Consider the following 25317-nt stretch of genomic DNA (forward strand, 5'->3'; position numbering starts at 1 on the left):
CTGGTCCTCGGCAGCCCCCGTCCGCGCGTTTTTTACGTCATCCGATTGCGACAACCTGGAAGCAACGGTTTTTCGGAAACTAGGCGGCGTTGTGTTCGAGGTGAGGACTACCGGAAGGTAACGAGCAGCGTTGTGTCGCCTTAGAAGCCAGGAAGGGGTGGCTAGAGGTGAGGGGCTAAAGAGAATAGGTGCTGGGCGGGTGGCAATTGACACCCTTGGGCGTGTTTTCTCCTCCTAGGTTCTTAGCTTTTTATTGTTTTCTCTTCTCAGCGCCATGAAGCCGCCCTCCAGGCAGCGTTCAGCCCCTGCTCGCTACAGGACGGCCCCCACGAGCCAGGCTTGGACGGACCCAGAAAAGCGACGCCTTCTTCGGGCCCTGAGAGCTCACGGCCAGGGTCCGCTGCGGCCCGAGCTGTTGAAGAAGTACCTGCCTTCGAGGGATGAAGAAGAGGTGGGTGGCCACGTGGTGGAGGGCAGGATTCGAACTTGGCCGGGCTGTGAGCTTCCTAACAACCCCACGAGTTGGCGGACTGATGGCCAGCATGCAGGGTTTGGAGACGAGGACTCCATCTCTGGTCAGCCACGAGAGCTAGGTGGCCTTGGCAGATAAATCGTAAGGGACGACTTGGGAGGATGAATTGGGAGAGACTCCTTTTTTAATCCTTCTACACATTCATACTGGCAAATCCTAGTTAAAGGGGAGTAATTGCAAACTTTCTGCCTTGAAGAAATACTCCATTTTTATGTCTTCAGAAAGTAGAATACTGTCTTTCCCAAAACATTCCATGTATGTCCCCTAAGTTGTGCTGCTCTTGCAGATCATGGCATTTGTGGAGCACCTGAAAGAGCGTGTGGCAAAGGAAGCAGTCAAGGAACAATATCAGTATCGCCAGCGTAAACAGAAGGATGCTCCTGTTCCAGCACCTATTGAGGTATGAGAGTTTTAAAAGTGTAGGTAATGTGATATGGCACAACATAAGCTAAGGGCTATTCACACAACTGACACTTCCTTTTTTTTTTTTTTTTAAGATATGGACAGAGTTAGCTGAGAAATTGACAGGTCCCCTTGAGGATGCTGTTGCAACTGCTTTTTCCCAGGTAACCTTTTCCATGATCTTAATAAGATAGATATTGTTCTTGGTGTAGTAATTTAAGATATCTGTATGTCTCCATCTGACAAAATGTCTCTGAGATACATGGCTCTGTCCTGGTTCTTTTGGTTCTTTTCTAACTTTTCAGACAGATTTAATGCTGGGAAATGTATTTGGTTTACTAGAGAATCCCTGACTGCTTGGCATACAAAGTCCATACTTGATTGTGACTTTTTCTCTACTCATTAGGTTTGGACAATTGCATCTACTGAGCCACTCACCTTGCTCCATTCCGTGCCTCCAAAGTCAGTGGTGATAAAGAATTCTCAATGTTCATCCCAAAATCTTCATAGTGAGAGTAGGAAATCCAACGAAGAATCTCATGAACCAACTGTATCATCAGATGTAGAGGAAATAGCCCCTGCAGAAAACAGTAGCTTCCATGTGGACTTTGAAAAGATCTACAAGTACCTTTCTGTGATCTCACGTGGCTGTAAGGCACCTGAACTCCCACCAGGTGGTAAGTTGGTGTTTGTGTTGGACCAAGATGAATTTAAATAACAGGCAGCTACTAGAAGAAATGTTTCTGCACTGGAATGTGACTCCAGGTAACCAAGACATCTACTACAGCATGCCTACTGTATTCTTGGTGCCAGGCAAAAACATTTCTCCTTATTGAAGCTGCCTTATTGAGTTTTATCTGCAATCATTCCATCCCTTCCTTTTTATTCTGTTGCTTTTTCTGTATTGTGCCATTTTTTCATCTGCTGTGGAGTTCTATTTCAGCTGAAGGGCTGGACACTAAATCTTTAAAATGCTTCCCATAAATGGAGCATCCCCTAGGACTGGAAACACTATGTGTCCTGCCAAAAACTGTACTCCTTCTGCCAAAACTTCCAACATATTTAGTGCTACTAAAAGCAACAACTACCTTGCTGGGCATAGTTGGGTAACCTTTGAGGTTACTGTTGTGGATGATGGGTGGGATTTGGGGGACTAAGGAAAACATTTCAGAAGGGAATTGCTTGTTTCTCCCCACTCCCCAGTGAAAATATGAGTGGCCCATGAGCGTGGAGACAGGGAGAGTTTTCCTAGGTGAGAGGAAGCAGCAACCTGTCATATAATGTAAAACAGATAAAAGGTTCTCATCAGATTTCCAGTCTTTAAAATAAAATTTCTTATATAGAAAGTTATCCTTAACCTCTAAGACGTAATTTTTAAAAATCTAAAATAGCTTAGCTGTTAATGTGAGAAAATTTACTACTTCATTTGTTACACATGTTGGAGGCAGGGTGAAGTTTCAGAATCTGTAACTGGGGAGCAGGAGATAAAAAAATCCTACCTATGTTTCTGCCAAAGTGAGTGTAGCCACTCTCCTCATACATTTTGCTTGCTTTCTGCAGAGTCAGCTGTGGTCCTAGATTTGCTACTGTCACTGCCAGAAGAGCTGGGCTTTCTAGACTTCAAGAAGCTGAAGAGTCACATGCACAAATGTTACACAGAGTTGAACACCCACTACACAGGTGAAAGAAGCAGAATGAAAGAGGGCAACCAGCCTGGAAGCAATAATGGGGAGCTATTTCCACATGTGCAGCCAGCTACTACTGGCTTACCACAACAGGAGGAGAGTAGTAGTTCTCCTACCACTTCCAAAGATGATGCAAGTTCTGCCTCTGCCATGGACTGGAAGACTCTGGGTATCTGCCCTTTGAATCCATTCTTGTTTCCTTTAGCTATCCTTGCACGTAAAGAAGAAAGCTTTGACTGAGGGAACTGGATTCTGTGCTGCCCAGTAATGAACTATGTCCTCTCATAAATGTGAGGGAAGACTAAACAAGCTTGCTGAGCTTTCCTTAGCCATGATCCCCCTCATCGTAGCATGGGGGTTAAAGCAGCCTGACCTGCTCTTTTACACCTTGGCTCATGAGTATACTTGTTTTGTATTAATATATGTACACTGAAGTCTGGTCTTACTACTCCATGACAGCTGCTAGATCTTATTTGGCCAGTTGCTGTGTAGCAGCTCAGAGATGGCCTTGAGTGTTAATCTTGACCTTGGTCTACAGATCATTGTGGTTAGTATAATAAGTGATGTTGGATATCATTCCTGAGTCACAGAGTAGTCAAATTATTTTGTAATAACCGTTTTTTTAAAAAAAATATGAAAAATATCAGTTGCAAAGCTGTAATAATCTCATATTACTTGCCAAGTGCCTTTTGCCTTCTACCTGTAACATGCTCACCAGGGGTTACCTTTAATACATTTTGAGGAGCTATAGAAGCCATGAAGGCTTTAACTGAAATAAACTAGGCAAAGTTAACTTATAACATGCTTAGGAATGTTACTGTTAAGCAATGCTTGGTGATGCAGTATATCTTCTTGGAAGAAATGCCCCCCATCTACCACTAACACAATACTGAACTGTTATAGTGGTAGGCACTGAAGAATGCAAAGATGAAGTTACTATGTTATGGCATAGAAGCATAAATGCTACAGCAGTCTGTGTCAAAACCTAAACCCTCCATGTAGCATTAGTACTTCTTTTATTAAGGAGATATTAGCATGGATATACTTGGACTCATAACAGCTCATAGCAGTATTTGCCATAAACTGGTGGAACTGGGGAAAGAAACATAACATAACTAGCACCTTAAGTAATTATTACTTCAAACATAGACTCAATGCACTTCTCAAAATCTGAATTTTAACTGAACCATGTTAACTTGGGAAGGAGTTTTTAGCTCCTAAATTGGCAACATGCATATATAGTTTAACAAATTATTACAATTTAGCATCTTTGCTTTATTTTATTTGAAGAGGCCTCCTGTAGAGAATGTAAGTAACAGGCAGGTCCTAGAAGACTAGTGTGCCATCTTTGTAAACTCAGACTCTTGGCATGTCGTACACCCATTATGTGCTGCACTGAGAGCAACAATTTCGTTCACTTTTATGTCCTTTAAAAATAAAGTGCATTCTTTATTATTCAGTGTGTCAAACTCTTGCCATAGGTACAATACTGTCAATGCAGATGTTTGAATTAAAAGACTTACTGAAGGTATGATAGCAGAACATCTTACTGCCATTCTAATAACAATTTTTGGTAAAAAAAAATGACTTTTAGGTTCATCTCTTGAACTATGATAGTCTATGGAAAATGTTTCCAGGATGTTGTTCTACTGCTAGAAAACAGAATGATTCTGGAAGTATCAGGAGCTGCAGTGCAGAAAATCCATGAGCTGATTCTCCATGGAAGAAGTTTCCCACTTAGTGGTGTAGATTCAATAAAAGTACAAGGAGCAATAAAAGTATGTCAAGTTCAGGCAGCCTCTTCATTTTCTTTATTAGCTTGAATAGAGGAGTGCAGCAAAGCCTAAAGAACAAAAGTAACAAGTTATACACAGCTACTCACACTTTGTATGATCCCCCAGGGGTGGAGGAAGAAGGGGTGTGTGGTGGGGGTGGGCCGCCCCAGGTGTCGCCACTGAGGGGGGGTGACAAAAAGCAGGGCGGCACTCACCGCGGGGCCCGCATCGCGCCTGAGCCATGCGTCTCTCCTGGGAGTAACACGATGGCTTGGGTGCCAGCAGGCTCCACACTGCCCCAAACGATCCACCCGACGCCTCTCCCTCAGCTGTAGGGCGGCTGAGTGGGAGGAGGCAGGCAGACTCCTCGGAGGCCCCACAGAGCGTCCTGCCCCGGCTTGGGTGGCCCCGCCCCTGGGCACAGGGCATGTGTGCCTCCCCAGGTGCCCAATCAGCTTGCTCCGCCACTGTGATCCGGGGGGGGGGGACATTTCTGCCATATGGAAGGAAGGGGCAAGGATTCACTATGATCTTCCACTACTTTTTTCTTTAATAAAGTATGGGCTTGTAACAGTATATTCTTCTTCGGAGAGGGAAATGTAGGGAAGATACATTTTGCAATTAGGGCTGCAGACAGATTAGGGCTGCTGACTCAAGAGCATTGTGTCTATTTCAGGGTTACAGAGGAATGGTGGCCAGATATCCCTAATTCACAATGCCCTTAGTCACCTGTGGCCCTTGTTCCAGGCTCCTATATTGCCCTTTCTCCCACCCTCCTCCCTTTGCAGTTTATACAACACAAAATCAGAATATCTACGTTGCAGATGGTTATGGTAGCCTAGTGGCAGATTATCACTTTACCTGGGTTAGAAATTTGTCTCTCTTCAAGTGTCTGTAGAACTGCAACACGTATGGATTGGCTCTCACTACCTTGGAATCAAAATCCAGAACACGAAGACCTGCAAGGCTACGTGCTCGAGAAAGTGCTACATAAGCCTGGCCAAATTCAAAAACACGAGCCAAGGAAATCTCAACGCAGTCCAGAGACATACCCTAGTAAAAGAGAAAAAGTCAGGAAGCAGATACTCCCTAGTCTGATAAGTATGTGCACCCCCAGTACAGTAAAGTACCTATATATTTTATGTATGATGTTTGATTCCACAAAATGGGTACCAGGCAAATAGGAAGAATTAACACTGCTGAACAACATTTCCACAGTTCCCTCACCCTTTATAATTTTGTTTGCAGGGTGGTGTGATTTTCGATTTTCGAGATTTTCGATTTTCTAGAACAGCCACATGTTGCAAGGAAAACAGCTTGAATTTGATTGGTGTACAGGATTGGTCTGCCTAGATTCCACTGACTTATAATTAATTGGGGCAAACGAAGACAAATAAGCAGATTCTTACAGATTCTGCATAGATGTGGGGTCCAACTGGTAACATCCAACATTTGGTGGGAGCTTTAGTACAGATAAACCTAGATAAACACAAGTTCCTTAAAGACGTCCCATTATGGACCATTTTTACTGTCTTGAGTTCTTGTACAGAATATCACACAATGTATCACTAACCTGGCTCTTGTGGATGGAAATGGCCCAGGCAAGTTTCAGCGGCAGCTGCTGGCGACTCAGATAAATTCCTGCTGGTCCCTTAAAAACCCATCGTTCCAACCCAACAACATTAGTGACACCACACAGAAATCTCACTTTCGGTAGCCCTGTAGAAAGAGAGCCAAGTCAGAACTTTGATCTCCTATGCCCAGGAGTCAGGGGCAGGTAACCTCCCAAATATCTATTGTCTTTAAGGAGATACTGCAAGGCAGCCTAGAACTCATCCACTTGAGTTCTTGCAAATGGGACGCCAATAGAATAGCAGCTCATGTACAAAAAACTGGATGGCAAAGAACAGCAACTATGTCTCAAAAAATCCTCCACCTCTGGCACAGTGCAGAGGCACCCACCAAAGTTTCATTGTGAATCTAGAAGAGTTCAGACACAGTCCGAAGAACACCCAGTCATGGGTGATAAGTGCATCTGTCAGAAACTAACCTTTTCCTTCTGTTTCAAATCCAATCACAACTCCACGAGCCCCATTCACAAGACCTTGGGACACATCAAGATTCTTAGTAAGCATCACCTAGTGAAAGAATGTAAAAATTACTAATGAAGAAAAACACCCTAGCTTTCACCTGTCCAGTCAGTCGACTTTATTGTACATAGTCAGCATTAACAGTAGAGTCTCAAGAACTGCCACTGAAAACAAGCAAGAATGTCCCCACCCTGTTCCTCGGGTAGGGAAAGCCTCATACTTGTTTGGATGTTATTCATTGTATACACTTACCCTGCTTTTCAAGAAGGCAGCACACAAGGTAGATAACCAAACAAACAGTCAAATATTAAATACATACATATGAGGCCAGAAAAAACCCAGTAATCCATCTAATAAAGTGAATAATGTGTTGAAAATGGTAACTGGTCTCAGTTAAACTTTAATATTACAATACAATCACAGTTAAACAGCATCACAGATTTGCCACCCATATTTAATAGCTGGGTGCAGCTCTTAAAAGTCAAGGGCTCTGTGGCATTTGGCATGGCCTGACTTCCCAGTTTTAAGGTTTAAAAGTTATCGAAAGCAGTGCACAACCAGCTCAAATAAAGCAAATGGTAGCCACTAGGGTCCATAAGAGTATCATTTCACTCAGCTGATACTCTAGGTTCTGTCATGTAAAGATCTGTCCAACCTAGCCATGGCAGTGCAGGTAACAATTCCTGAGAAGCTATAATCAGTGCTAGCCAGTCACGCATTTGTAAGAGAGAAATCAGTATTAATAGAATGCAAGGAGTAATTGAATTGCTCAGCAGGTGAAATACTGAGCACATATAAATAGTTTGCAGATGTGTCCAAGCCTATAGCTCTGACATTCCAAGCTACAGTCAACAATTACCTGTAAGTGCCACCATGACTCCCTCAAACTATATAATAGATATTTGTTATAGAAACCATTCATTTTACAATTACTCTGCTTGCCTGCTCCTGTAAGATCCAGCCAGCATTTGCCTGTAACACTTTATGCTGTCATATTCTGCATCAAGAGGACTCCAGTATCCTAGGGTTGGGGACCCCTTTTGTGAGACCCCATGGGAAAGGTGAAGAATACAGGACTGTGGCGCTAGTGTGAGAAGCAGATAACATAAAAACCTTTCCCCCCCACAAAAAAAGCAAAATTCCATTGCCTACTAAAGAACCGCCTCTCGCTTGGGCAATGCTCACCTGGGCACCTTGCTTAAGTTCAATGTTGCTGCTTACTGGACACTGTGCATCAAGAGTTTTCACCAGTACAGGGTCACTATCCACTGCCTTGAAGGACCTTCGTTCTCCTAGAAGACAGACAAGATGTAAAAAACTTGCATCCCTCCTGCCTGATGTGTTTTGAAAGGGTTACTCCCCAATAGCTGAGCTGCATGTAGGGGGCTCTGTTTCATCCTTCCACAGCCCCAGGTGTTGTGAGCTCCAAGTATTAGGCTCTGCACACTATTCTGAAAGCATAATTCTGTAAAATTCCAGAATTCCATACAATACATATCATAATATGTTTCCCACTTCTGCAGATATCAGCAACAGAAGAAAATATTATAAAATAAATAAATGTGTCCTTGTATTCACCTATCAAAAAGCAGTGGCAAGAATATCAGGACTGGAAAACTTAACTATTAGTGTCAGTAGGATGTATTGCCTAATTTTATAATGGTCTCATGTTGTTTTATTCAGAAAGAAGAGGGGCAGGGCAAGTTCCCAAGGGTTGGTTCCCAGCTCTTAGCTGAAAGTCTGTCTCTAAAAGGAAAGGGCTACTTGTCACAGTTGGAGTCATTGCAGCATTCTCACCAGGCAACTCATCCAGCCTTCTAGCATTTGTGAGCTCCACATCATCCTTGTGCGTGCACAACCGGGTAGCCAAGATTCCATCTTTCTCCACCCGATGGGTAGCTGTTAGAGTTAGCTGTCTGGTAACCTCCTCTGTGCATCTGAATGGGGACAATTAAAATTAAGAAGACATTTGTATCTGATGAGAAACATTGAAGACCAAGAAGAACTATCAAGCTTGCTACTGCACCCATTCAAATTACTTTCCATGAGAACATGAGGCCGTAACCAGCACCAAAACATGGAGATCAACTCTGCATCGCTAGTATATGAGTGAGGATGCTTGCAGGTGAAGGAATACCCCAGCAAGCACAGTACCTCTAAATTCCCCATTCCTCCAAACCCAGTGTCTCCCAGCATTTCTCCATGGTTCCTCAAAGAGTACTTGACCCAAATTTCAAACAGTGCAATGAGTTTAAAGGAAGTATTGGAGCAGGCCAGCCAACTTGACAGAAGCAGCTATATCATAATTCAAATGTTTGGTGATGTCTCTCTAGACATAGGACTTCCACCCCAAGAGATTAGAATCTCCCCAGCCAGATATTCTGCTGGGGGACGATGGCATCTCACCTGCCCAGGCGGACAGTATGCAGAAGAGAAATGAAGTCCCTGTCAGTCTGCCTCCGCACCTCTGTCAGCTCCATGTTCAGGTGGATACACTTGCGCCAGCTCTTTGCCTGTGAAGGAAACCCTTTGATCAAACTATAGCTCGTCCTGTGACAAGAGCATGCAGTGACAAAGAGCAACAGCAGCACACCTGGAAACAGAACCTGGGCTGCTCGGAGGATTTGCTGACAGGAGGCAGCTGCAAGAAGTCTCCACATACGATGAGTTGGATTCCTCCAAATGGATCCTCACATTTCCTGACCGCTCTACCAAAAGAGAATGGAGACACCTTCAGGGAGCTGATTTTATTCTGGTCCAAGAGAAAAGAAATGCAATACCCTAGACCAAGGATGGGAAGCCTGTGGCCCTCCAGATGTTGTTCTACTGCAGTTCCCATGATGCCTGGCTGTTGGTCATGCTGCTTGGGACTGATGGAAATTGTAATCCAATTGCATCTGGAAGATTCCCTGTTCCTGTTTCCCTTGCAACACTTACACATGCTTTGCATACGCTAAGACAGAGTAATAAATATAATTCAGTTCTGCTTCTCTCTGTGGCTGCAAACCCCCCTTCTAGGACCACATTATACTTAAGGAGTCATTTTAAAACTATTGTGCATGGACAGGAGCATGGGAAACAGACAGGACTGAAGCACAGAGATGGCAATGCTGACTGGTGGCTCTGGGTGGACACTGGCCACAGCGTTACCAAAACTAGATGTGGGACTGAAGAGAATACACGGGCAAAGCTGTAAGTGTGAGACTGTTTGCTGCAGAATTGCATCAAGTGCCTGCTTAGGCAAAACTTTAGAACAACTATGCAATGTTTTGTCTTCTGCCCTATTAATACCCTCCCCAAAGGCATGTACACACAGGATTAATGCAAGTGCAGCAATATCCCCTAAAAGGGAGACTCCACCCACCTAGCTACTGCCTCCAGTTTATCAAAGAAATCCCCCTCCACCATAGAGATTTCATCTATGATCAGATGGCGGCTGTTCAGCCATTGCTGCCGAATTCCGGGTCTCTGAGCCAGCTCAATGCACTGATGTAGGGAGGCCTTTCCTGACCCGATACCTATCAAAGGAGAGGGGAAAGAGTATGTCAGCAGTAACCCATCACTAGGCTCTTTTCCGCTTCCCTCCTTCCCCAGGATCCCAGTTACCTGCAAAGGCATGGAGAGTAGTGCCACCAATCTGACATGCTGCCACCCCTGTGCTGGCTGTGGCGTAAGTGCTGTTTGGAGGCAGCGAGGCTATGATCTTTTTCAGCAGGTAGGATTTCCCAGTTCCTACAGAGAGAGCCCTTGTATTTAGAGGCACACAATCTAAATTTCAGTTTTACAATTACTTCAGCACCATTCATACTTCCCTTCAAAGCGGAACCATTTAAATGGCAAGAGGCAGATGCAAAACTTGATCAGTTTTAGAAGTGACACCTAGATTGTAAATCAAAGTCGACTCAATGGTATCTGCCTCTCATAAATCTCCACCTGCCCCATGCCACTACCCCAAAAAGGAGAGACATCAGAATCACCAACTTTACATACCTTAAATCCCAGGTTTGTTCAGTGGAAGGAATGCAAGATTCCCACTATAGTAGATGAAGCCACTACAACCTCCAACCTGCAAACACATAGACCCTCCTTGACCCTCTTCTCTCACCAGCACTGCCTGTGAAGAAAACATTCTTCCCACTCAGAACTGCATTCAACACCATTGACTGTTCCTGGGAGAGTTTTGCTCGGGAGCACATGGACCAAGTCTTCTTCACCTGCTGCTTTTCAGCCCCCTGAAAAGAGCACAGAAACCTGCCTTACGCTGAGTCAGACCAGTGGCTCATCTTGTTCAGTACTGTATCCACTGACTGGGAGCAGCTTCAGACAGGGGTGTTTTTAGCCCCACCTGGAGATTATGTGGGTTGAGCCTATGACATTCTGCCTGCATAACAGAATCCCCAAAAGGCAAACTCCTCTGAATCCAAAGTGCTCATGAGAATTTTCCATCCCATCTCTCTTGATTACAGCAGCCAGAAAGGAGAATGCCTCTCTTATCCAGAGGGATAGTTCTTTGAATTTCAATTGGACCAAAGAAGCCTTACGTTCAAATAAAATAATAATTTGACCTTGCCCATACCACTATGGAAGTTCTGCTCAGGTATCCGCCAGTAAGACCAGCATGCATTGGAGAAAGGGCCTACTCTGTGGTGGCCTCAGTTATGGAACTTGCTAAGTGAGTTTCTGAAGTGCTTAAGGAGGGCATGAATCTGTCACTTTGCATAACCACAACTTCAGCATATGGGATTAGCAGGTGAGTATGTCCACTTTTCAGAAACTAGCCACCACTCTTATGCCAAGGATGGGGAACCTCCGGGTATCCTTGGACTCCAACTCCCAACAGTCCCAGCCAGCACTGCCAGACCATGGGTGATGGGGGTTTGAGTCCAACAATACCTGGACGGCCAGAGATCCTTTTGTTATGGGCAGCTCCCAGCTAGATCATGCTTCCCGGCAGAAGCCGGCTCACCTGTTTCCCATCGATGGACTCACTTCGGATCCGCTTCCGAGACGCGCAGCGTAAGGGCTGACCTTTCCGCGGAGTGCTTGTCACGTCAGTCAGAGCCTGCCGGGCGCTCGCCTGCTGCAAGTCGCGAGTCTGCACCGGGCTCACCGTGTCGAACGTCCGCGGTAGGCCAGCGAGAAGCCGCGTTCGCTCGGCCACAGGCTTGGTCACCCTCTGGGCGGCTGCGTGCTTGATGCGCAGCGTGTGGACGAAGCGGCGCAGCCGATCCGGAGGACAATTAGAGAGCAGCAGCTGCACGTGATTGTGGTTTGCACCGAGCTGCACCGAGCTCTTCCCCTCCTTCACGAAGCGTGTGAACAGCCGCACTTCACCCCGCCGCAGGGGGAAGTTCTGGGGGCGCCCCGGACCGCCGGCGCTGGCCACTTGCAGAACCAGCTCCTGGAACTCGTCCCGGCCCAGCGTGACCCAAGCATCGCGGAGAAGCGCACGATTCGGGGCTGCTGCAGCACCCAGGTGCTCGATCGCTACGGTGCAGCGAACCCGACCGTCCGCTTCGGAGCCTGGTTGCATCCCGTCCGACTGAAAACGAGGAGGCAACGCAGAAGTCGAGACCTGCAAAAATGTCTGTACTGAAAAAACGCCGACTTCTTACTGACTTTCCCTTTCGCGTTGATTTCGGCAGCCACTTATTTCTCCCATGTGCCTAAATAACTCTTCCAGCCGTGCCTTCGCTTCTGCCGCAAGCGGATTCAAACCTTTAACGGGGGTCGCAGCAGCCAATCAGCGCTGCGGGAGATTTAACTCCTCGGCCAATGAAATAAAGAAGGGGCGCGGTCAGAATCCCGGCGCAACTTTCGGCTGCGACGTTCCGCTCGGTTGCTAGGATACGAAAAGGTGGGGAAACGCCGCCCGCAACATACACGAAGGGCATTTCGGGGCGCTCCGGGCACGTTCTAAATAGCCTGCCACCCAGATAGCGGCAGATGGCAGGAACCGTGCGGGTCCCAAAGGAACCATTGGACCCAGTAAGCCAGAACAAGATCTTCTGCGAGACGGTCCGGAAGGAGCTACGATGCCAGCGCCTGCAGACGGAATACGCGATGAACCCCCTGATGACGGGTACGGGGGTACCGGGGGGAGGGGAGAGACGTCTCCCCTTCTCATGGGCAGACGGAGCTTCCCAGTTAGGTCTATGGGAGTCCCCTGGCTCTTGACTCCAGCAGGCTCTAGTTTCCCCCCTTTCCAGGAATGAACCGTGTTTGGGTGCTGGTTGTCATAAGTTTCTAGAAGGTCAAGTCACTTGCTGCAAACTAAAATACTGTAAAAAAACCCCAACCACCACCAGAGAGGTTTGTGGCACTTTAAACTTAGAGTGTGATCCACAGGTTTCTGATCCACACATACATCTGTGTAAAGGATGGAAAGTGGTAGGTTGGAAACAAGTAGCAAAGGAATGCAAAAGCAGTACTGTACTGGCAGTTGAATTAGAGCTTAAATGTACGCAGACTGACCCTCACAGCAGCAGCAATTTGTGTTATCACATAATGTGCACTTTAAATGCCCCAGCAGAAATATGAGCTGCAATATGAGCGGTTAGATCTCCACAGGATCAGGGCGTTTAGAGGTGCAATAGCTAAAGGGAAGGGGCTGTAGCTCAGTGCCTGCAGGTCTCAGGTTCAATCCCCAGCATCTCTAGGTGAGGCTGGGAGAAAATCCTGCCTGAAATCCTGGAGAGCTGTTGCCAGCTGGTGTGGACAATGCTGTGTTACATGAACCAATAGTCTGACTCGGTATAAGGCAGCTTCCTATATTCCTAAACCACATTCTCAGTGCCAAACTGAATTCAGGAGGGATTCATAGAATAGAGCCATTTGTTGGAAACATCTCTGCAGTTTTCTGTGTGTGTGGATTTGCAGTCCTAAAACTCAATCAATAAGACTTATGAAGTCGTTTCATAAACACATCAAAAAGCTTGTTACAATATCCATACTAAGGATATGTTCACATTACTGCTTTCTCCCCATCCAGGGCACCCACTACTTTTTGAAGCTGCATTCACACGATGTTAGCCACAATCCATACTGATCTTGACAAATACTATTGTTTGATGCATTTCCCATCCCCACCCCCCAAATTAGCTTTAATCTAGCTGGAAAACTGGATGGGGAGTAAACAGCAATGTGAACATCTGAGACAGCTATCTCACATGCCCAGATGAGCACTTTATACAGATGACAGCTTCATGAATAGGAGTTGGAAGGTGGGGATTGCAGGGGCAAGGAATTGAAAAGATGTCACATGTGGGAAGACAACCCCGCCCTGTCTCCGATGCGAACACCACTGTGCAAATGCAGCTTGAAACACCAAAGCAGGGGCAATGGCCTTGCTGCATTTTAAGCCACTAACATAAACATACCCTAACAGGCCTACCCCTCTGGAAACTGACGTATTACACAAATCTCTCTAATAGTTTTGATCCCAGGTGCCAGTCTTTTCCTCTAAAATGATGACCTGGCTTTGTAGTGTCTCCCATGCCTATCTGAGGGACCCCCAACTGTTGTCCCCCAAATATCCTTGTGGCTTTGAAAACCTGCATTTAAGAAAAAGGCCTAAATTCCTGCCAAAGACGGGTGGTGTGGGGAAAGAAGAATGATAAATTTCTAAGCTTTGTTAGTTTTCCTCTGCCCTTGCTTAAGGTTATCTAGTGATTAATTTGCCTTATTTTGCTTTTACCTTTAGTTTACACCATAACTCGAAAGCCTACCTCTTGGCATGATAACTTAGAGGAACCTGCAGATGGTAAGTACATGCTTTTAAACAGTTACATTTAAGTTAGTGAAACAGAGAGGAGTCATTTATGAAATGTTTTCCAGCATGAATCAAAGAAGGCAAAGTATGTAGCATCATACTGAAGTCTAAACGTCAAACTTCACTCTCTTTCTCCCTCTGTAAACCAAAAAGCATTATACTATACAATCTGCAGTGGAATGTGGCAAGAGACAGCTGATAGCTCCAATTTTTGTATTTGTTTTTGGGATCGATCTTTTATTGGATCAATTCCTTTCCAAGTATGTTGGAGTGTTGAAACTTTCAAGTTAAGAAAAAAGTCACTGCCATTATGTTTATTTCTTAATAATGATATATTTTTGCAAATAAATATTTAAAAGCACAAGCTTCAATATTCAAAGCAACAAACCCCAACTTACCTAGCCACACAGTGATACTATCAAATTTCACTTCCAACTTAATATTATTTCACTAGATTAGTTCCCATTTCATCTTTTTAATTCTTTACCTTTCTAAGGGTTCTGAGAGACCTAAATGGTGCTTGTTATGTTGAAATGCCTTTATCCAGGATATTGGTTTCAGGATGGACACTGGTTTGTGGCCTTTTTGTAACTTGAATTCTTGCCAGCAAATACTGTTGTAATATAGTTAAGCCTTTTGGGACAACAATGAAATTAGCTTAAGGCCAGTGACAGCTAACCTTTTTGGAAGGGTAAAATGTAGAGCAGCCAAGAGGACATGTCTTTAGGAATTGAGGTTTTCTGCAACCTCTATTAAATTATACAAAATACTGCAGTCATCCCATTTTACCAGAACAATGCAGGCCTCCTGTCTGCCTTAGAGAAGATGTGAACTTCACTGAAAATCTTTTCCAAGCCTCATTCTCCTATCATGCATCTGCAGAGTGAGAGCATGGCAGCATAGGCAAGACAAAGCCATAACACAAGCTAAGAGTGTGTTCTTCGGAAAGATTTAGTACCTGCTTTCCCAGCCTTCACAAAGCTCATGCCCTCCAGCTGTTTTGAATGACAACTCTTCATCAGCTCCAACCAGGACAATTGTACTGGCTGGGGCTGATGGAAGTTGTGGTCCCAAGCATCTAGAGGGCACCAGGTTGCCAAAGGGTGGGCTATCCTATCCTATGACTGTCATTAAATACAAAGAAAATTCAATTGCATTTTTACTAGGTTTGCCAGTGTTTTTAGATATTTGACACACACACAGAACGAAAGATACCAACTTTTTTGCAATGCTGCTCACAGAACAGGCAAAGCAGCTGTCCTTCCTCATTCACAGCAGGAACCAACAGCATGTTCAACTCCTCTAACATTTTTGAGGGGGTAGGTGGTGGGTATTATTGGTATATGATTAATTTTGTTGTATCGTTTTGTTGTTGTTTTGATGCAAGCCAGCTTGAGAGAATTGACCATGAAAGGCAGTATATGCATTGTGAAATAAATGAAGTATGTAAAAACTTCAGGTGCAAGCTAATAAGTTATGCAAGCAGAACAAACATTGAAATTGAAAGTGTATAAGCATTTAACAGAGCACTGTAGCATCATCACATCTAAAAATTTCAGTGCAATTTAAGTGCCTTGCACCCAGTCTACACTAAGCAAGTCTCATTGCCAATGCTTTAACCCTATAGCTAAGTTCCTGAAACTAATTCATCATGCTGCACTTGAACCAAACAAGAAATACACAGAACCACAAACAGAAAGCCAAGAAATCGGCTGGTTTTCCACACCTTTGGTAAGTGGGTTTTTAAGGAGCTTCTGGGGAAGTGTGTGTAGTTGTCTGGCATTTTAAGAATCCAGACTTTACAGGAAAATAATTTTAAGCTGTTATAGCTATGGAGAAAGCTTTGAAAGTTTATAGGGAGTACCTGGTTAGCTATCAGAATCTAGACATTTCATCAAATGGGGAGATAGTTTGGGGAAAATATTCAATTCCTAGCTCCTCCCTTATGCCAAATGTTCTTATACTATGGTAATATTCTCCTTCACAGATCAGTGTAAACCGGAATGACAACAGGCTATACTTTCCAAGTCGGAGCACTGAAATCACCAGATATATGGCTGCTATGTGGCGCCTGAAAGGGATGACAAAAGATAAGCGATAAAGGAACACAGCATTGCAGGACTTTAAGGGAAGGACTGTAGACATAAATTTAGGCTTCCAGACTTCCATGGTCTCCATCTTTTAATTATTGCAAAGCATAAGACAGAGGCCTGACACAGGGTGCAAGGCAGTGGGTATAGGAAAGTCCTGTGTTATGTGAACATTTAGTATTACAATAAACCTGACCTGAAACTGCCTGCTATTCTTTCTGCCACCATATTCATTTTGTCATCAGTTTTTATAGTGGGTGGATAGGACAATCTGTTTCTCAACCAGAAGTTGTGGTGTGAGCAGCAACAGTAGTTCATGTGATTATTTGCTGGTAGACCACCAGCTTCTGCTGTTGAATGGAAGAGGAGGACCCAATGCCCTTAGCAAAGAAAGTCATAAAGTGGCAGAAATACAAAAGCTGTTGCTTAGTACTCTGCATGCACCACTGCTGGGTGACAAGGGAGGAGAACACAGGCTGATGTTATGTATGGGGTACCAAAAAAATTGAAGGATTTAGTGAGACCCAATGCAAACCAGAAAGGATCTCTCCCAATCTGACACGGATGATCAAGCTATCAAGACTTTTTAATTCACAATCTTGCACAAGGAGGATCAAGAAAGACTAAATCAGTATGAAATATAGGCACCTGCTTGTTATTTATGTACGAGAAGTGCGTACACCCTGTGTCAGGCAGTACCACTTGCTGACTCTGAATGGCAGTCTGAACGGCTATGTTGTCCAGGTCAGCATCACTTCACGCCAACGTTCCGTAGGGAGTCACACTTCACGAAGAAGGAAAGATCACCCATTTTTCTCATTATCGGGAACGGTTCTTCATTTTCTGCCTCACCTTCTTGCCAGGCCTCTTCTAAAATGAGATACAAGTTGGATGTTATCATTTTACTACCTTAGCTATACTGTACAAGGGAAAGGGTGATGGCAGGGAGGGAGAGGGGGAGTTGTGTACCACAATGGGCTGGTTCACATGTAATGGCAAGCCAAGCCTTGTGGGTTGCTTTTCTGGGTCCAGGCAGGGCAGAGTGACTGAACAGTCCTGCTTGTTGCTCATTCACAGAACACCATGGTTTACTTGTTACTGTGGCTTAATGTGAGGTGTGAACCAGCTCAGCAAATGCTCTACTAGCAGCCAGATTACAGCAAGGTTTTCCCAGTTGGCAGCTGTTAGCTAATTTTTATTTACGCCAGCAGAAGACACGCTGATAAATTTTAATCATTTAATTTATGCACTTATAAATTTAATGAATTTATACCCTCCTTACAAAGCTCACTAAAAAAGAAGATAGCAATATATAAAGCAATGTAAGTAAAACTCAAACACACGCCCTCAATATAATAAACAGCAGCCATAAATAAATACTAAGAGCCCACTCTAAACCATAAGAAATGTAGCCTGATTAAAATCCCTCCAAATTATATGAATGCATTGGAAATTTATTATAAGCCACTTCTGTTTATGAACACTAAATGTCTAAATAAAAACAATTCATGGTAGGTACTCACATTGGCACCCTTTTTCCCTGCTTTCCCAGGACCCTTGTGGTGGGCCACACTAGCACGGAAGTTGGACGTATCATTGTGACTTTCTCGAGTGTTCCATTTTGACCCTTTCTTCTTGCCACCAAAACCAAACTTCTGATTCTTGTAGCGTCGTTTGGCACTCGGTCTGAAAGAAAAACAACCAGCTAATTACGGCTGGGTACTTAGCCATCTCTCTCCCAATAAACTGGCCGGCTCCACAGCAAACATTTTTATCTTTCTCTCCCTGCCCTCAAAAGGAATTATTCCTGATAAATTTTTATTGGTATTATACATATATACATATGAACTTATACAAAGTCCAATACTTAAATTACACATAATATATTCATTCCATAAATCATAAATACATTAATTTTAGGCTCTGCCAAGCCTTGAACTTCCTTCCACTCCTTTGGTAAGTATCAAATAGACTTTATATTCACGTATTTTATCTCTTTTGCATAATAACCTTTTACTGTTAGAGTTATTCCAATCCCACCAGTGTCGTTTAAAGTTTGATCCCAATATATATCCAATATTTAATCCAATTATCATGAAATTTCTGTTCATCTTGATCTCTTATTCTTCCTGTTATTCTAGCGAGCTCGGCATAGTTTGTTAATTTGATCTGCCAATCATTTATATTAGGTATGGCGTCCGTTTTCCAATTTTGTGCTAACATGATTCTTGCGGCTGTTGTGGCATATAAAAATAGTACCTTATCTTCTTTTTTAATTTCTTTACCTGTCATTCCTAGCAGTTGAATTATTCCAACTTCAGTACTTTATTTTTTTAAGCAGCACCGCATACCCCATCCTGACACTTCACAACCCGCTTCCCACTTTGCCAGACACCTAATGGCAAAGACTACTCATTCAGCATCAAACAGAAACACTGGAAGCCAGTAGTCAGTTTGCTTTTTCTGTGCACCCAAACAGCAAGAGTTCTAAGGCTGTAGGTCTCAGACAGTTCATTCTTACTAGGCTAGTTTAGCTGTAGCGATCAAGCGCTCTGAGGGCATTAGTCTTAGATGTTAGGTATGAAAGAAGTTAAATTTTTATCTTGGGCTCCAATGCTGTTGGTGTGATGGCAGTGAGATCAACTTGGGATCCAACTGGCCAGCTCAACCCCTCCCCACCTCCAAAACACCATTTTGGAGAATTTCAGTGACTGTCACCAGCAGGCACCTCACTGACAACACTTGTGCACATGCATTTGCAAATGAAAGGGGCAGTGCCACATCAGTGGAATGACATGCCACTCAGTTGCCATCTGCCATCAGCTAGCAGGAGGCTGCTTTAGCTGAGAGAGCTGGGCAGAGGGACACCTTTGGCCAATCCAACCCCATCGCTGCCGCCTCGCTCCCCCTTCAGTGCTCTGCTAATGGATCGACTTTTGTTATTAGAAGGACTTAGAACTTAAACACGAAACAAAACAAAACTGATCCAATAAAAGACTTATTCATGGTAAAGCAAAAGAAATGCAAGTTTTAGTAGACATCCCGGCACTTCACAGGCCTTACCCTTTATTTTTATGCTGGCCTCCAGCCCCTGCCTTCTTTCCCTGAGTTGCTGGTGCTTTTTCACCTTCCAAGAAGTCCAGCTTGTCTGAAAGACCTGAATAAAAGACAGAATAAATGAGCTGCATGCCAAGCCAGAAAAGAAACTCCAGGACAAACACTGCAGGAAGGCTTGCTTTATCACCCAAAGGGGTATATCTATGCACAGGAATATTGTGCAGCATTTAGACCACGGGTAGGCAAACTAAGGTCCAGGGGCCGGATCCAGCCCAATCGCCTTCTAAACCTGGCCCGCAGATGGTCCGGGAATCAGCATGTTTTTACAGGAGTAGAATGTGTCCTTTTATTTAAAATGCATCTCTGGGTTATTTGTGGGGCATAGGAATTTGTTCATTTCCCCCCCAAAAAATATAGTCCGGCCCCCCACAAGTTCTGAGGGACAGTGGACCGGCCCCCTGCCAAAAAAGTTTGCTGGCCCCTGATTTGGGCTCTCAAGTACTAGATTATAATTTCTATATTTTCTATGCAGCAGTGGCTGGAGGTATCAACAAGCTTTCCCACAAATCAAGTTCTTGCAACATGGACTACACATAAGCCTTCCTTTAGGTATTCTACTTGCATGCAAAAGCAACACAGGGACAGCAGGGCTCTGAATCATGCAGGGAGCTTCCACAGCCCAGGAAGCTCTCTGCTTCAGAAGTGTGCTCTCCCAATTTGTGGAGGGACTGTGATGGAGCTGAGCATACTTATCCCCTCTCTCATGTTGCTTTTACATGCAAGTGGAATGCCTAAAGCAGGCTACAATTTTCTACTGCTGTAGTACGGGTTGGGGGTGGGAGTAGTGAAGGATAAAGTGGGAGTGGAGTGCCTCACCTTTCTGGTATTTCTTGATTGCATTCAGCATTGTGGATTTCTCCTTCTGCCTCTTCTGCAGCACCTCAGTTTGGACCTACCAACAAGAAATAAAAAGTGAGCCTTTCCTTCCACAGTACCTCAGTGCTTCCCAAAATGCTCCCCTTTTTTGCACACAGATGTATCCTTCCGACACCCTAGGAGTCCTGTTCATGATGTTTCTAGATACGTCTGCCAAAGGATTCCAATGCTGAGATTGTCAATCAAAACAATGGGTGTGTCTTTCCCGCTTCCTCCATTCCAAGGGGGCTTCTATGTTTTTGACACCATTTTTCTCACCTTTTTGCCGTATTTTCTCAGGGCACGGAGCTGTTTGGCTCTTTCAGACTTTTCCATTGCTTCTTGTTTACTCTTCAGCTTATGCCGAATCTAATTGAGAGAGAGCAACCGATGTGCTTTTTATGCAATGAAGGCAGCTTCCCTGAATTTGTGATTATGAAAATCTGCTTGTTTGTGGCAATTATGCTCTTTTTTATTTCAGAAATGAAAACCAAAGCAGCTTAGAGTGTGCTGCACTCCTAAACGTGGATTTTGACAATTGCTTCAACTGTTTAGGACTACTCAGACTCTATAACTGTTGGGCAAAAGTTGCAGTCTTTCTCCAGCAAGGTCACACAAGACAAGAAAAAGCATCATGCCAGAAACTCATAACCCACCATTATTTGTTGGATACATAATGACCAAAGGGAGAGGTGAGAGCAGATGCACAAATTCACTATTAATACCTCAAAATGCATCCATGGCCTTAGATGCATCATTTTGTTAATACAGAAAAAAATGACAGTTCTCTAAAGAGCTTGATAAGGATGTATTGCTGCCAAAGAATTGCTACAGAATCCAAGGCTAATTCTTTATTCTGAGGCCCAAGACAATATGCAGCAGGGATGGGAACCTCTGACCCCTAGGCCTGGCACAGGTCCCAACTGAGTCTGCAAGACCTGTTTCCCTAAACTACACATTTGCCCCATACCCAATGTTGTATGTGACAGCATTATGTTCCACACAAAATCAATCTTCATTATAGTCCCTCTTTCTTAAGAGTTCAGTACAAACTGAAAATGCCCACAAGCAAGCTTTTTATTAACAAATTTTTAATTAACAATTCATGATCTGTAGCATTATGCACTGAGAAGAACTTTGCTAGAGCTCTTTTTCTCCATTTGCTGATGCATTACGATGAGGCACCATCAAAATACCAGACCCAATGTGCCACAATTTTGTATATGGCCAGCAACTGTTAACACATCTATTATAGCAGCCATATGAGAAAAGAAGAGGAACCATGCACCTTACCTTCTGCATCTGCTGATCAGATTTTGCCATCTCTGCAAAATAGTCATCAGGCCGCCTAGTAGGGATTTTGAACTTATGCAGCCGCGGCAAAGCTTCTAAAACAGATGCTTGTGCTTGACGATAGCTGGGAACACAGGATAATGTATTAAGATGTTATATGTAAGTAGCCATTGGGCCATTAGTAAATTGTTACTTCTTCCATTGGACAATAAAAAACTTAAACTACTAACATATTGTTCCATTGTGCATATGGCTGAAAAAAGCTAAAAGCTCAACACACCAGGCTGATAAGAAGCAGCTCTACTTCCTATACACAGACTTACAAGCTCATCTCTCTCTTGAAATCATCCTCGGGGTCAACATCATCTTTGTCAAGTGTTTGACTAGAAGCTGCATTTGTGGCACTTGTTTCCAAATGAGAGGTAACATCAAGCCTTTCAATCCAGGCCAGGTGTTTCTGGAATTCAGACAAGCACTGCTTCAATCCATCCTAGAAAAGAGCATATTAATTGTGCATTAAATGCAACCCAAAATCTTCTACATGATAACATGCCAACCAATGCAGAACTAGGAATCTCTCCTCCCCAAACAGACCATGTCCTGATACTCCCACCCCAAAAAGATGCATTGTCTTCTGCTCTCTATCAAAACAGATGCCAGAGGTTTTTGAGCCTCAAACTCCTCCTAGTGCTTCAGTCTTAACAATGATAACACAAACAGAGGCCAATACAGAATTTCCCTTATAAATTTGAAGGAAACTGAATAGCTTAAGGGGTATTATCAGCCTGCAGAACATGGCACCACTCTTATTTTGATAGAGTGTAGTTAAATAAGTGTCAACTTTTTTTCTTGCCCCACCTCCAGCATGTCTTGATGGTCCAAATGAGTAAAGCATCAAGTTACCATGTAAGTGGTGGATGATGCCCAATCTAAAAGGTGAGATTCATCAAGCATGCAGATAAATAAGCCCAAGCCATTCCAAAAAATGAAAAGGACTGTAGATGCCAGGAATTCAGTTTAAAGGTTTACCGTATTTTTCGCTCTATAACACGCATCTGACCATAACACGCACGTAGTTTTTAGAGGAGGAAAACAAGAAAAAAATATTCTAAACAAAACAGTGGATGTATGATTTTTATGGTTCATGCTGTGGCCACAGACATGTGATCTGATGGTGAGTTTGGGGTAGCCCAATGCAAAAATCCTGAGGATCCATGTGGATCCGTGCTTTGTAACCACGTTTTAAGTGGGGAGGGAAGGAAAAGCACTCAAGGGACAAGGAGCACGCGTGGAGAAGGAGCTTTTCGGGGAGCTGAGCGGGGAGGAGGGAGGGAAAGAGCACTGTTGCTTTAAAGGTATACTTAAGGTATTTGCCCTGTGCCTGGGTTTTTTTCCATTTAACAGTTTGCAGCCTTTTCCTTCTGCTCCTTGTTTTGAGGCAGAATAGATTTGAGCAAGTGAGGAGGACTTGGATTGCAGGGGATTCGCCATTAGCTGTGTAAAAGCGCTCCTCCTTGCAGCCCGAGTGATAAGCAGCCACCAGCAGCAATAGAATGGAGCACAAAAAAGCGATAGGGGCACTAGGACCCAGACAATGCTCGAATCTATCCTGCCTGAAAACAAGCTGCTCTGTCCCAGCCGATCAGCCCCTCTCCCTCATCCCCAGCCTTTTTTTTTACTTCCTGGTTTTCACTGCGTGGCTCAGAGCTCGAGGTTGGTTTTATTTTGCTGCTGGTTGCTTAAATTTTATCTTTCCTGCCGTCCCTCTGCAGCCTCATTGCTCTGTTTAGCGAGCGCACGGACCTTTGCTAGCGTCTGTCCCTCCTCCCGTGTAAGCGGCTGCTGCCCGCTTTGCTGCCATGGCTCTCCTTCCCTCCCTCCTCCCCGGCTCCAGGTCGCTTTAAAGCAAGCAAAGCGAGAGCCTCGTAGACCATCTAAGCGGCTCCCGCTTTGCTTGACTGACGGCAGCCATGGCTCCGATCCGTGCATTCGCTCCGTAACACGCACAGGCATTTCCCCTTACTTTCTAGGAGCAAAAAAGTGCGTGTTTTGGAGCGAAAACTACGGTAGTTCAGCAGACGGACTGAACTGAGTGGCTGAACAATTTTATTCTGGCTAAATGGTATACCCATCCAAAAGAAGCTCAATCTGCCCACACAAATTAATCCCACAAAGGTCATGATCGTACAGCACTCACCACGTTGTTGAAAGCTTTCGGCTGTCCCTCTAGCACAACATTTAGGCCTGGCTTGATTGAACCTTTAGAAAATGCGTCTTGGAGCTATATGGAAGAAAAGTGATAAAATCAGCAGCATCCCAGATTGCTGAAACAGAAGGATGTTAGATCACCCACCCCAAACCCTTAATAATAGAAACCTTGGAAAAAAGAAACAAAGAACACAGGAGCACAAGTGAGAGGAAACATAAATGAAGCGCTCAAATTGCAAGTGATAAGACAAAGCAGCTCTCTATCTGCCCTATGTAAGCATGCTTTGCTTTAGATGCTGAACTGACACTGCACTGTGATGTGCTCCTGTGAACAGGCATTGGTGGCTAGGAGTGTGAGCCGTTAAGATACTAACTCAAATTTCACTCTAGTCATAAACCAACTAGGCAAGCCCCCTCGGCTGCTTACTTACAATATGAACAATAATATAGGGCTATTACTTAAAACACCCAAAAATGTATGTGATGTATGATGAACCCATGAAATGGGTTGTGGAAGCTCCCAGCACAATTCACTATGGAGAGATGTTCAGTGTTGCCTGGAGTTACACCATCACATGAGCAGCTTTAGCTAACATGGATTAGCCCTGCTGTCCCTGTGTTGCTTCTACATGCAAGTAAAGATATTTATATAAGGAAATGCCCTATATAATTTTTGATTTTTAAGGTATTGCTATTATATAAATATAGTCCTGTCTACAACCTTTGTAAGAAATGAAGTGTAGCCCTCCACGGCAGGCTACAGAGAAATGAGCTAAACATCACCAGCCATAACAAATATCCTGCCCACACTCCAGCGCAGCATGATCACAGCACTAAACTTACCTCTCGGTCAGTGACAAGAGACTCTTCCGAATCCGATGACGAGAAGCCTTCCTCCATCTCTACGTGAGGCATTGCACACTGTGCTTTGGAGTGCCTCGAATCCACCGAGCTACACGAAGAACGGGGGGGGGGGGGACACAGAAAGTGCGCTCCACCTTCAATTTCTCCACTGGAGAGATTGGTATTGCTTCCCCGCTTCCCCGCGGCCAGGCTGGTAAAAGACGGAGAAACGGCATACACTTAAATTCCGGGAATGCTTCACCTGTTGAACTTCCACCTGCCGCCCCAACACATTCCTAACATTGCATTAAGCCGAACCTGGGGCTTCTTCCCTCCCTAGAAACCGCCTCGCGTTTTATAATCCTGCTCGGAAGGAGCCCCCGCTGTATTCAGTAGCGCTTACTCCCACGTAAACCGTACATACGACTATAGACTTGGTCTTACCACGACTCCTCTTCTGGAGGCCCCTTCCACGACTCCAGCCAGACGCTGGTTCAGAAACCACGCGGAACGGCACAAAGCTACTTCCGGTTTCCGTGTATTTCCTCTTCCGGTTAGAGTGCCCCACCTCCCCCGCCCGCCCGCTCGCCATGCGACCAGGACGCCGTCTCCATAGCAACCAGCCTCGACTTCCTTTTTTCTGCTCTTTTTACCTT

At 44.5% G+C, this 25317-nt stretch overlaps 4 protein-coding genes across 9 annotated transcripts; 2 read left to right on the forward strand and 2 right to left on the reverse strand.

The window, feature by feature from the left end:
- Nucleotides 1–14: 14 nt before the first annotated feature.
- Nucleotides 15–4074, forward strand: SNAPC2 (small nuclear RNA activating complex polypeptide 2). Of its 5 annotated transcripts, none has more exons than XM_081009536.1 (6): nucleotides 15–100; nucleotides 271–451; nucleotides 819–932; nucleotides 1030–1098; nucleotides 1341–1611; nucleotides 2495–4074. In XM_081009536.1, the coding sequence occupies exons 2-6, from the start codon at nucleotides 275–277 to the stop codon at nucleotides 2857–2859; spliced, it is 996 nt and encodes a 331-aa protein (XP_080865662.1). In that variant the 5' UTR covers nucleotides 15–100; nucleotides 271–274; the 3' UTR covers nucleotides 2860–4074. The 5 variants fall into 5 exon arrangements, with proteins under 5 accessions (XP_080865662.1, XP_080865660.1, XP_080865664.1 ...); XM_081009534.1 differs by having other exon boundaries at nucleotides 36–167; XM_081009538.1 differs by having other exon boundaries at nucleotides 36–167; nucleotides 1341–1524.
- Nucleotides 4075–4237: 163 nt separating this feature from the next.
- PIF1 (PIF1 5'-to-3' DNA helicase) lies at nucleotides 4238–12244 on the reverse strand. Its single transcript, XM_081009403.1, has 12 exons — nucleotides 11451–12244; nucleotides 10590–10716; nucleotides 10091–10216; nucleotides 9849–10002; nucleotides 9078–9192; nucleotides 8891–8997; nucleotides 8282–8421; nucleotides 7670–7776; nucleotides 6445–6532; nucleotides 5968–6113; nucleotides 5256–5447; nucleotides 4238–4462 (listed from the first exon to the last, which is right to left on the reverse strand). Exons 1-12 carry the CDS (start codon nucleotides 12015–12017, stop codon nucleotides 4409–4411), a joined length of 1923 nt encoding a protein of 640 aa, XP_080865529.1. The 5' UTR covers nucleotides 12018–12244; the 3' UTR covers nucleotides 4238–4408.
- An 82-nt stretch (nucleotides 12245–12326) lies between these two features.
- Nucleotides 12327–16551, forward strand: CFAP144 (cilia and flagella associated protein 144). The gene is made up of 4 exons (XM_081009601.1): nucleotides 12327–12566; nucleotides 14187–14246; nucleotides 15883–15986; nucleotides 16243–16551. Exons 1-4 carry the CDS (start codon nucleotides 12431–12433, stop codon nucleotides 16354–16356), a joined length of 414 nt encoding a protein of 137 aa, XP_080865727.1. The 5' UTR covers nucleotides 12327–12430; the 3' UTR covers nucleotides 16357–16551.
- A 362-nt stretch (nucleotides 16552–16913) lies between these two features.
- Nucleotides 16914–25211, reverse strand: EBNA1BP2 (EBNA1 binding protein 2). 2 transcript variants are annotated; one of them, XM_081009541.1, is made up of 10 exons: nucleotides 25106–25211; nucleotides 24662–24872; nucleotides 23808–23891; nucleotides 21934–22100; nucleotides 21611–21734; nucleotides 20597–20686; nucleotides 20279–20354; nucleotides 19409–19502; nucleotides 17869–18031; nucleotides 16914–17215 (listed from the first exon to the last, which is right to left on the reverse strand). In XM_081009541.1, the coding sequence occupies exons 2-10, from the start codon at nucleotides 24731–24733 to the stop codon at nucleotides 17165–17167; spliced, it is 921 nt and encodes a 306-aa protein (XP_080865667.1). In that variant the 5' UTR covers nucleotides 24734–24872; nucleotides 25106–25211; the 3' UTR covers nucleotides 16914–17164. The 2 variants fall into 2 exon arrangements, with proteins under 2 accessions (XP_080865667.1, XP_080865668.1); XM_081009542.1 differs by lacking the exon at nucleotides 25106–25211 and adding an exon at nucleotides 25086–25105.
- Nucleotides 25212–25317: the final 106 nt, after the last annotated feature.

Source organism: Podarcis pityusensis, assembly GCF_964106645.2.
Source record: "Podarcis pityusensis genome assembly, chromosome: 6".
Classification (NCBI taxonomy): Eukaryota; Metazoa; Chordata; class Lepidosauria; order Squamata; family Lacertidae; genus Podarcis; species Podarcis pityusensis.